Source organism: Entelurus aequoreus, linkage group LG17 (genome assembly GCF_033978785.1).
Source record: "Entelurus aequoreus isolate RoL-2023_Sb linkage group LG17, RoL_Eaeq_v1.1, whole genome shotgun sequence".
NCBI lineage: Eukaryota > Metazoa > Chordata > Actinopteri > Syngnathiformes > Syngnathidae > Entelurus > Entelurus aequoreus.
The window spans coordinates 33,491,205-33,503,311 of NC_084747.1; the positions used below are offsets into that span (position 1 = coordinate 33,491,205).

The 12,107-nt window shown below is 41.7% G+C and overlaps 1 protein-coding gene across 1 annotated transcript; it reads left to right on the forward strand.

Annotated features, from left to right (window-relative positions):
* The first annotated feature begins 6,724 nt into the window (after positions 1-6,724).
* LOC133632809 (betaine--homocysteine S-methyltransferase 1-like) lies at positions 6,725-11,765 on the forward strand. The gene is made up of 8 exons (XM_062025510.1): positions 6,725-6,862; positions 7,310-7,442; positions 7,529-7,641; positions 7,706-7,897; positions 7,964-8,111; positions 10,762-10,944; positions 11,011-11,239; positions 11,319-11,765. The coding sequence occupies exons 1-8, from the start codon at positions 6,845-6,847 to the stop codon at positions 11,494-11,496; spliced, it is 1,194 nt and encodes a 397-aa protein (XP_061881494.1). The 5' UTR covers positions 6,725-6,844; the 3' UTR covers positions 11,497-11,765.
* The last annotated feature ends 342 nt before the right edge of the window (positions 11,766-12,107 follow it).

Genomic DNA, 12,107 nt, shown 5'->3' on the forward strand with positions numbered 1-12,107 from the left:
AATTTTCAAAATCCTCAGCGGTCACTCGAACGAGTATGACAATCCTCCTGGTAGGGGTGTATCCCTTTATGGAGGATGCCTGTTCATGACTTTGTTTAACGTGGGTAGACTGGTGCACAGACAGTCACCACACGATCCTTGACAGAATCGGATCAGGGTCCAGTGGCATGGAGTCCAAGACGACTGGGGACCCTTTTCTGCTGCAGCCTTCTTCCGCCATCGCAGCCGTTGTGAAGTTCATAAATCTACCGTCTTCCGCCTGCTCCGCCGTTGAGGTCTTCACCGTATCCCTGGCTAGGGGGCAGTCAGGTACTAGGCCTTTGCCAAGGGCCACCTGGGGTAACAGTAGTAAAGGGGTTAACCTCCTAGTGCCCCAAGACCCCATAGAGGAGCCTCCACTGCCGGATGCACTTTAACGTCATTTGTCACCTGATTAAAACCGTTCCAACTTCAAACTCTTCAGTCTATTCGGGAATCGCTGGCTTTTCCTTGACAAATTCCAAAAATTCCCAGATTTTCCAGAATGCCAGGTTTTCGGGACATTTTTCCTATTCAAAATGAATTGGCCATTTTTCAAACTTCCACCATTTCCACATTTTTCAACCGATTCAAACCATTCCACCTTCAACACATTCCACCATCCTGGAATTTAAACTATCTTTTTTCCAAGTTCAAAAAAATTCCAGGATTTCCCAGAATTCCTGGTTTTCCAAAGCCCTATTCCCACCCTTTTTTCTGGCGACTACTCCTTCCACATTTTTCAACCCACTTCAGCCGTTCCACTGTCAAAACATTCCTCTTAATCAGGACAAAAAACGAAGTTGTTTTTTGAACTGGAAAAATACAGGTTTTCCCCAAATGCCAGGAATTTCGTAATACCATTTCTCAATTCAACATGTTACTACTTTAACATTTCTCGACCAATTTGAAAAATTCCAACACCATCCATTTCAACTAATTCAGAACATTCATGTTTTTTTTACCACTTTCAAAAAAATTCCCGCTTTTCCTGAAATTCCCACATTTTCTGGAAATTCCCATTGAAATCAATGGGACATTCTTCAAAGTTCCACAACTCCCACATTTTTCATCTGATTCAAACTCTTCCAACTTCAAAATATTCGGCCTGTTTGGGAATTGTGTGCTCTACTTCAACAATTCTAAAAAAAATTCTAGGATTTCAGTTCAACTTTAGCATTGGAGTATTCACACGCAATTCCTTCAGGAATTGCCTCATGTAGTTACTTGTTATCTTCTGTTGTGATTAGCAATTCTGCTTACAATAGTCCAGAAATCCACAACAAACAAACACAAAAACATGCAACAACATGGTCCACTTATAGTGCACGTAGTACACGGTCAGAAAAAACGTGGAACTCACTTAATTGTGGCAAACATTTATCTACAACTGGTAATGCTGCAGCAATCAGCGCACACACTCTTAAAGGGGAACTGCATTTTTTTCGGATGTTTGCCTATCATTCACAATCAATATAACGAATGGAATTTTTTTTTTTTTTTTTAAGCATTCGAAATATTAAATAAACGTAAATAAAAGGCCGCTTACTATTATGGGAGATGTTTCATGGGTGTTATTATTACACCCATGAAATCCGAAAAAATAACCCTTAAAAAAGCGCCAACAATACTCAGTTTACATTTCGAAGCTTGAATATAAACCAAGTATTGGTGATATTGTTATCACCCACCCCCCTACCCCACCCCACCCCGTTTCTTTGTGAGGATTATGAGACATTTTTCATCTAAATGGGAATATGTGAACATCCCAGCAGTCGGCATCCTAATGACAGCAGACGTTGTTCAGCAAGTGATGTTGAGTGAGCAGAAATCAGTGAAGAGAAAAAAAAGCATAGGTCGTGATGCGTTTTTTTAAATAATGCGCCGTGTATGCTTAAAATGATCCGTCCATCCATCCATTTTCTACCGCTTGCTGGAGCCTATCTCAGCTGCATTCGGGCGGAAGGCGGGGTACACCCTGGACAAGTCGGCTTAAAATGATCAACATACGTAAATATTAAATGTTATTATAAATGTGCCCATTACTACATTACATATACACTTAAAGCATGTACTGTATATAAAACCCTAATAGAAATGTTTGGATGTTTTTTTAAGGGATTTATAGGTCGAATTGAACAAATTCCATAGACTCCATTGTAAGCGGACTTTTGATCGCATTTATTTAATATTAAAGATGCGTAAAAAAAAACAACATTAATAATTCTAATAATAATTATTATTATTGTTGTTGTTGTTATTATTATTAAACATAAACATATTTTTTCCTTGATTAATTCAGTATTAAATAAAAAATTCCCAGAACAACATATGGTGCCTACAGTAACGTTGCTCTTATTTGAGTACAATTTTTTGGCGACTCTACCCATATCTACTGCTGGGGTATGGTAGTTGCCATGTTGAGGTAATGCAGCACAAAGAGGTCACATGTAGCTTTTCAACAACCCAAGATGACTGGAACAGAATCTGGATTATTTTGAACCACCTACAAAAGGCAAAAAAATGTGGACAGACTTTAATGAAATTTGACGTTTGTTTGACCCAAGCCCATATTAATTAACTTTTGATAATGACCTTGATCTGGAATTGTAACCAATTTTGGAGCACACCCTGTACCCCCGACATACTTGGTGAAAACTTGTAAAACAGTTCCACATTAAATATACATGATCAGTAAAAACTAATCATTTCTGTAATATACATAACTCAGTATAAAATCACATTTGTAGAAACATGTGAGCCATATTGATATGTTTAATAATGGTTTTAAGAACAGGGACATAACCAAAAAAGATTTGGATTAACACATTTTTAATTATAATCTGGATACGGACTCTAGATCAGGGGTTTCAAACTCAATTTACCCTGGGGGTCACTGGAGGTAGAGTCTGGGTGAGGATGGGCCGCACAAAGTGTTCACTTGATAATACTATTTTAAACACATTTAACTAGTCACCCACATCTATGGTGGGCCTCAAGTCATCATGATTGTAAATTTTAATGTAAAAATGTTATATTTTATAACTGAGTTCCCCACTACAGAGGGGTCCACGTCCCACTCAGATATTATCACACAAAATAAATGTACATATGTGCTAAAATGAATAAGCTAAATTAATAATGAATATGTTTCCCTACTATACTGTCAATAAAATTAGAGTCCAGATGAAACTACAGCTTCACCAATTTAGTCATATTTTTTGCGCTTTAAAGGCCTACTGAAACCCACTACTAACGGCCACGCAGTCTGATAGTTTATATATCAATGAGCAAATCTTAACATTGCAACACATGCCAATACGGCCGGGTTAACTTATAAAGTGCAATTTTAAATTTCCCGGGGAACTTCCGGTTGAAAACGTCTATATATGATGACGATTGCGTGTGACGTCAATGGTTGAAACGGAAGTATTCGGACACATTGTATCCAATACAAACAGCTCTGTTTTCATCGCAAAATTCCACAGTATTCTGGACATATGCGTTGGTGAATCTTTTTCAATTTCTTTAATGAACAATGGAGACTGCAAAGAAGAAAGCTGTAGGTGGGATCGGTGTATTAGCGGCTGGCTGCAGCAACACAACAAGGAGGACTTTGAGTCGGATAGCAGACGCGCTATCCGACGCTAGCCGCCGACCACATCGATGATCGGGTGAAGTCCTTTGTCGCTCCGTTGATCGCTGGAACGCAGGTGAGCACGGGTGTTGATGAGCAGATGAGGGCTGGCGTAGGTGGATAGCTAATGTTTTTAGCATAGCTCTGTGAGGTCCCGTAGCTAAGTTAGCTTCAATGGCGTCGTTAGCAACAGCATTGTTAAGCTTCGCCAGGCTGGAAAGCATTAACCGTGTAGTTACATGTCCATGGTTTAATAGTATTGTTGATTCTCTGTCTATACTTCCAGTCAGGGGCTTATTTCTTTTGTTTCTATCTGCAGTTAAGCCCGATGCTATCACGTTAGCTCAGTAGCTAAAGTGCTTCACCGATGTATTGTCGTGGAGATAAAAGTCACTGTGAATGTCCATTTTGCGTTCTCGACTCTCATTTTCAAGAGGATATAGTATCCTAGGTGGTTTAAAATACAAATCCGTGATCCACAATAGAAAAAGGAGAAAGTGTGGAATCCAATGAGACCTTGTACCTAAGTTACGGTCAGAGCGAAAAAAGATCCATCCTGCACTGCACTCTAGTCCTTCACTCTCACGTTCCTCATCCACGAATCTTTTATCTTCGCTTTCTCGGTCCGAATCACTCTCGCTGCTGGTGTAAACAATGGGGAAATGTGAGGAGCCATTCAACCTGCGACATCACGCAACTTCCGGTACAGGCAAGGCTTTTTTTACTCAGCGACCAAAAGTTGCGAACTTTATCGTCGATGTTCTCTACTAAATCCTTTCAGCAAAAATATGGCAATATCGCGAAATTATCAAGTATGACACATAGAATGGATCTGCTATCCCCGTTTAAATAAGAAAATTTCATTTCAGTAGGCCTTTAAAACTTGATTTAAGTAATGTATGACTTTAGCTTCAGACTTCTTCTGTTTGTTTGAGATTGTCATTACTGCCACAAGTGGTGGAAAAGTGTATAACGACTGAATACCACTGCAGCCCATACGGACCACAACTGAGAAACACATTGTTTTGGCAGCCCTCTAGGAGGCGCTGGCAGCCCAAGAATGGGCCCCAGCCCTATAGTTAAGAAACATTGGTTTACAGCAAGGTGCTCTTTGTGTTGCCCAATGTGTGTTTATTGTCATTAATGTGTTATTAAAAAGTTAAAGTTAAAGTGCCAATGATTGTCCCACACACACTAGGTGCGGTTAAATTATCCTCTGCATATGACCCATCCCCACAGGGGAGCAGTGAACAGCAGCGGTGGCCGCGCCCGGGAATCATTTGGTAATTTAACCCCCAATTCCAACCCTTCATGCTGAGTGCCAAGCAGGGAGGTAATGGGTCCCATTTTTATAGTCTTTGGTATGACTCGGCCGGGGTTTGAACTCACTACCGATCTCAGGTCGGACACTCTAATCACTGTATTGTAGTTAGTGTTCTTTCTAGTGGGATTTAAGGTTGCCATAATCCAGTGATTCTCAAACTGTGGTATGGGTACCACTGGTGGTATGCCAAAAAAATCGCATAAATAAATATTGCAATGTACCAGTCTTATTTCCGTATATTCAAACACAGTGTTACTGTTCAAACTGTGTGTAATGTTACAATATACTTGCTAAATAAAACCTCTGCCTTGTTTTTAATGAATACTTGGGCCTACTACGATAATGTATTGTCATACTGGTTATTATGGTGGTATTTGGAGAGCCAAGAGTTTTCTGAGACGGTACTTGGTGAAAAAAGTTTGACAACCACTGCCATAATCTATTTAACTAGGCGCCAAGGTGCTCGGACTAACTATGAAGTTAGGTAGAGGGCCACCAAAAATGGGCCTGTGATCTTCAAATGTCACCTGGTCCAACAGTTTGAGACCCATGCTCTTGATCAGGGGTGTCAAAGTCAAGGCCCACAGGCCAGATCCGGCCCGCAAATGAATTATCTATGGTGATATTTGATTAGTATTAGAACCGGCCCCCAGGCCACGGCCGCCTGCTGCTGTTTTGCACGCACCAATACTCCATCAGTGTTGGCACTAGGAATTTTCAAAATGGGGTCCCAGGGACCCCATCAAGTCATAAAAATGGGGTCCCACAGTAAATTTTTGGCGTCCCACTTTTTTGTAACCGTTTTGAAAACAAATGATAAATGTATGCATTATCCTGTTATAGCTCACATTCTATATTGTGTTTTGGAAAAAGGTTGTCATAAACGTTATTTAATTAATTAAAAAAAATAATACAAAAGAAAACATTATTTTTCATGCATATGTAAATGTATTCAGCTATAAACATTCATTCACTTTCTTCTTTCCTTCATGGATCTAAACTTTACCGCTGCCGGTATTTTTTTCTATATTTTTATTGTAATATTTTCAGAATGTGTTTGTTCTATTTTTGGCCAAAGTAAGACAAAGAAGACAATCTGAAGTTGTCTTTTTTTTTTTTTTAATGCCATAATTTTAATAGCCCGGCCCGCGTGTGCACAGATTTTCCTCCATGCGGCCCCTGGGCTAAAATTGGTTTGACACCCCTGCTCTAGATCGGGTTTTTTTAAATTTTTAATCACATACAAAATCCAAAAAATGCTTAATTATTTGCAATTGGATATATAACTTCCATATGACAAGCGGACAAACTGACTTTGGATCTTGACCTGAATCAGGCCTTTCAATGAACAGATTTTGATGATATTTGGTCTGCAACTTTTTATGTAACTTTTTAACTTTTGAGTTCTGAGGACTGCAAATAGTGAAAACACACAAGACAAGGTTTAATAATTCCCCATCTAGTTTAGAGTTCTACGAGACCATTCCGAGTCTATTAATTATTGAGGGCACACACTAATTGATTGGGAAATGATCACTCAAAGCAAGGTCTGTTGTTGTGGTGCGTAAAGCATCTTGTCAATGTGTCTAGTCAGCATATTTGCAAGAGTAAACTGAGACGCATACAAAACCACAGAAAAAGAATGCAATTAATCTGGACTAAACTAGTAACGCACACTTGACAACACTCTCATTCATCTCTAAAGGTGAGAGGGGGCAGCCGGTTGTGTAACGCAGGCTTTGCCAATCAGAGTGTTCCTGGCGTAGACCCCTCCCCTGCTTGGAGCGCATTTAAAGAGGCACTTTGGCCAATTTGAATGTCTGTTTCAACCTCAAAGTCTGAGCAGTCAACGCCGCTCTGGGAATATGGCACCAACAAAGAAGGTAAGCAGCGGGACATAGAAATAAGGCTTTATGGCGCTAAACATGCAAAAAATGTGTTTTGATTATTTCTTTAAGGCACATGCAGATCAAGATGTTTGCTCTGTTTAAAATGTAGTGTGAACTTTTTAATGAAGAATTGAGGACATTGCATTGGTTTTGTTTCTATGGATTTTAAAAGCAATGACATTATATTAAGACGAGCTTGATGGAAGTTTTTTTTTTTTATCATGTAATGTCATTTTTGTTGAGTATTTTGCAATTGTCAAGGATACAAAAAGTGTGGCTTTTTTGTCGACTATTGCACTTTAAAATAGAAAGTTGTGGTCGGTGCTGCTTCAATGCAAAGGAATATACTAATATTTATTCCAAGTATCATACTTTGACCCCATACTAAACCTGGTTGGGTTTATTTGTAAACATGGTTGAATCGTTAATTTTTTCTCTCAGGGAATCTTGGAGCGTCTCAACGCTGGCGAAGTCGTGATTGGCGATGGCGGCTTCGTCTTCGCCCTGGAGAAAAGAGGCTACGTGAAGGCAGGTCCCTGGACCCCCGAGGCCGCCGCCGAGCACCCCGAAGCAGGTGGGCGGCGAGTGGATTGGATCTCACTCGATTTTACGCGGCACGTCCTTTTGTTTGTCTTCTGACGCAATCTTGTTTGCTTTCAGTGCGCCAGCTGCACAGGGAGTTTCTGAGGGCGGGGGCCAATGTCATGCAGACATTCACCTTCTACGCCAGCGACGACAAGCTGGAGAACAGGGGCCAGAGCCTGAAACTGACGGTGGGCATGAAAACATGACCGCACGAGCACTGTTGCGTCACCCGCGTGCTCTCCTACCCTTCAGGGTGCCCAGATCAACGAAGCCGCCTGCGATCTGGCCCGCCAGGTCGCCAACGAGGGCGACGCTTTGGTGGCAGGAGGCGTGTCTCAGACGCCGTCCTACCTGAGCTGCAAGAGCGAGACCGAAGTGAAGGCCATCTTCAAGAAGCAACTGGACGTGTTCATGAAGAAGAACGTGGACTTCCTGATTGCTGAGGTACGGCAGATTCTTTAATTGCGCGTTTTGGTTTAGTTCTCGTGTCTCATGTTCGTTCCCCTGCAGTACTTTGAGCACGTTGAGGAGGCCGTGTGGGCCGTGGAGATGCTGAAGGCGACGGGAAAGCCTGTGGCTGCTTCTCTGTGCATCGGGCCGGAAGGCGACATGCACGGTGTCTCTGCTGGAGAGTGTGCCGTCAAGCTGGTCAAAGCCGGTTGGTGCATTGACTTACAGTTTACATACAGGACATTAGAGCGGCAACCTCTGACAAGTTGACAAAAAAATCTACAAAAGTGGTAAACAACCCACAAGTGGTGGTTTGCTTCTTAGCTAGCAGGCTACGTCCTGGTTCATGGAGGGTGAAGTAAAGCATCTGGGGCATTTGCGTTTCTGTGAGGGTAACAAAAGTAAAAAACAAACTAAAATAAGCAATTTCAGCAGAATTGGCGTGTAAATGCCAAACTGAAATAACTGTGAGCATGCTAGCCAGACAGTGTCAAGTAACAAAATATATTACTCTTAGGTATACTTGCCAACCCTCCCGATTTTCCCGGGAGACTCCCGAATTTCAGTGCCCCTCCCGAAAACCTCCCGGGGCAACCATTCTCCCGAATTTCTCCCGATTTCCACCCGTTTAACAATTTTAGGGGCGTGCCTCAAAGGCACTGTCTTTAACGTCCTCTACAACCTGTTGTCAAGTCCTCTTTTCCTCCATACAAACAGCATGCCGGCCCAGTCACATAATATATGCAGCTGTTACACACACATAAGTGAATGCAACGCATACTTGATCAACAGCCATACAGGTCACACTGAGGGTGGCCGTATAAACAACTTTAACACTGTTACAAATATGCGCCACACTGTGAACCCACACCAAACAAGAATGACAAACACATTTCGGGAGAACATCCGCACCGTAACACAACATAAACACAACAGAACAAATACCCAGAATACCTTGATGCACTAATTCTTCCAGGACACTACAATATACACCCCCGCTACCACCAAACCCCGCCCCCAACCTCAACCACGCCCCCGTCACCCCCCATCTCCCGAATTCGGAGGTCTCAAGGTTGGCAAGTATGCTCTTAGGTGCAAAATGAGCAAATAACGCTAATATACTAACATGCTAATGTTAACATGCTAAAAATTAACATGTCTGAAATAACACATTATTTGACTCTGAGGTGTGTATACCTGTAAAATGAGCTGCAAAAGCTAGCATGCTAACGTATCATGCCGAACAGTTAACATGTGAAAAACCTAAATATTTGACCCCCAAGTGTATTGTATACCTGAAAAATTAGTTATAAACAGTAAAAAGACTGTACTATATCCATTCCGTAATGGCTTGTCCCATAATGGGTCAAATTACAAAAACATAGGAAAACAAATTAAATTAGTCCCTCGGTTTACTAATAAGTTACCTCCTCATCCAAAATGGCAGAAAACAAACTAGAATAAGCAATAAGAAATTGCATGTGAACGCCAAAGCCGAACTGAAATGCTAACCGTCAGCACGCTAGCCAGATAGTGTCAAGTAACAAAATATAAGACTCTTCAGGGTATATCTGCAAAATGAGCAACTAAAGCTAGCATACTAACGTGGTAATGTAAGCATGCTACGAGTTAACATTGTGATATACCCAAATGCATGCTAACTGTTAGCATGTATAAATAATTATTTGACTCAGTAAAATGAGCTGAAAAAGCTAGCATGCTAACGTTAACATGCCTTACAGTTCATGTGTGGAAAACCCTAAATATTTGACTGCCAAGTGTACTGTATACCTGCAAAATGAGCTATAAAGAGTAAAAAGACCGTACTATATCCATTCCATAATTACTGGTTTATAATGGATCAAATTACAAAAACATAGGAACATTTTTTTAATTTGTCTCTCAGTTCACTAATAAGTTACCTCCTCATCCAAAATGACAAATGGCAAAAAACAAACTAGAATAAGCAATTCCGGCAGAAATTGCATGTGAATGCCAAAGCCGAACTGAAATGCTAACCGTTAGCACGCTAGCCAGATAGTGTCAAGTAACAAAATATAAGACTCTTCAGGGCATATCTGAAAAATGAGCAAATAAAGCTAGCATACCAACATGGTAATGTAAGCATGCTAAAAGTTAACATTGTGAAATAACAAAACTACATGCTAACTGTTAGCATGCATAAAGTATTATTTGACTCTTAGGTTTACACTTGTAAAATGAGCTGAAAAAGCTAGCATGCTAACAGTTAACGTGTGAAAAAACTGAATATTTGACTCCGAGGTGTGCAGGGTACCTGCAAAATAAGCTGTACAGAGTAAAAAGACTGTACTATTTCCATTCTAGGGCAGTCGGAAACAGATCCACAATGACTCAAATTACAAAAAAATTCACCAAAAAAAGGAAAAAATTTGTCTTTCAGGTTAATCAGAAGTTACCTCCTTATCATACGAGCAAACCATTTTTAATCTAAGGAGTGGGGGAAATAAAGTTCCTCTTTAAGTTAAAGTTAAAGTACCACTGATAGTGACACACACACTAGGTGTGGTGAAATTACCCTCTGCATTTGACCCATCCCCTTCTTCCACCCCCTCGGAGGTAAGGGGAGCAGTGAGCAGCAGCGGCGGCCACGCTCTGGAATCATTTTTGGGGATTTAACCCCCAATTATCGATGTCCAAAAACTTTTCCAGGATGTGCATTCTAAAGGGCAAAAAGTTACCACAGAGATTATTTTGTCCAGATTTGCACGAAATAAGTCAAAGCCTTCTGAAAAGTGTCATTAATTGACGTGACCTGCAAATCTTTGTACAAGTTGCTTTCCTCTAAGTTCACGCCTCGACTCTGTCTCCTTGTGCAGGTGCCCAAATCGTGGGTGTCAACTGCCACTTCGACCCTCTGACCTGCGTGAAGGCTGTCAAGATGATGAAGGAGGCCGTGGAGAAGGCCGGTCTGAAGGCTCACTACATGGTGCAGCCTCTGGCCTTCCACACCCCCGACTGCAACTGCCAGGGATTCATCGACCTTCCAGAATTCCCCTTCGGTAATGATAAAAAACAAAGATGAAAAAGAAAGAAAATGAAGCCACTGACTAGATATGCACTGCTAGGTCTGGAGCCTAGGATCCTGACCCGCTGGGACATGCACCAGTACGCCAGAGAGGCCTACAACGCCGGCATCCGCTTCATTGGCGGCTGCTGCGGATACGAGCCATACCACATCAGGGCTGTGGCAGAGGAACTGGCGGTGGAGAGGGGACTGTTGCCACCAGGCTCTGAGAAACACGGCATGTGGGGCGCAGGGCTGGAGATGCACACCAAACCTTGGGTCAGAGCCAGGTGAGAGGTGGCTTTTTATCCAACACCTTAAGTCTTCTTTTATGACTGCTACTCATTGCTGTTTGTTTGTGGGATCAAGAGCCCGCCGTGACTACTGGGAGAACCTGAAGCCAGCGTCTGGCCGTCCTCTGTGTCCCTCCATGTCTAACCCAGACAGCTGGGGTATCACCAAAGGCGACACTGGGCTCATGCAGCAAAAAGAAGCCACCTCTCAGCAGCAACTCAAGGAGCTGTTTGCGCACACAAAGAGCAATTGAGTCAAACGATCGCCCCCACCTTAACCTAGAAGACCCGACAGCAGAGATTCATGCAAACAGCCGCGGACTAACCCACGTGCACTAAACCGTGCCAATGATTCAACCTGCTAAAGGTCTCAGGGACCATGATCCTCACTTGAAACTGGCATTGTTGCATGTGTTGATTGCAAGCTGGCAGCTCAAGTTTGGAGACGGCCCCCAGAAGATCGGGACCATTTATTTGCATTAACACAGGACCAGTTTGTAAAATAAAACGAGACCCAATGAGATGTGAATTTGTGTCTTGATTGTTTCTCTGCAATGTGATTTATATGTTGGAAAGAGCCATGAAACGATTAAAAGCAATTGGGAGAATATTAAATCTTTATGTAATTCACAACTATAATAGATGATATATTTTTTATACATTTAAAACACTTCCTTGTGGTCAACATCAGAGGTTCTTAACCTTGTTTTTTTACCTTGGGGACCAACTCTTCCACTACTGAGGGGCCCGGATCCCACTCAAATTATAATAAGTAATCTTACTATTTGATTGTATCCAATAATTATGTCTACAGTTAACAGGATAAACCTTGTCAAATGATATGAAATGTGTTGATCACAAATAT

What these genes read in the sequence shown, in the direction of transcription:
- LOC133632809 (XM_062025510.1), top strand. An exon ending in TGGACTTCCTGATTGCTGAG is followed by an intron (nt 7,898 to 7,963) that starts GTACGGCAGATT and finishes GTTCCCCTGCAG; the next exon opens with TACTTTGAGCACGTTGAGGA. An exon ending in AAACCTTGGGTCAGAGCCAG is followed by an intron (nt 11,240 to 11,318) that starts GTGAGAGGTGGC and finishes TGTGGGATCAAG; the next exon opens with AGCCCGCCGTGACTACTGGG.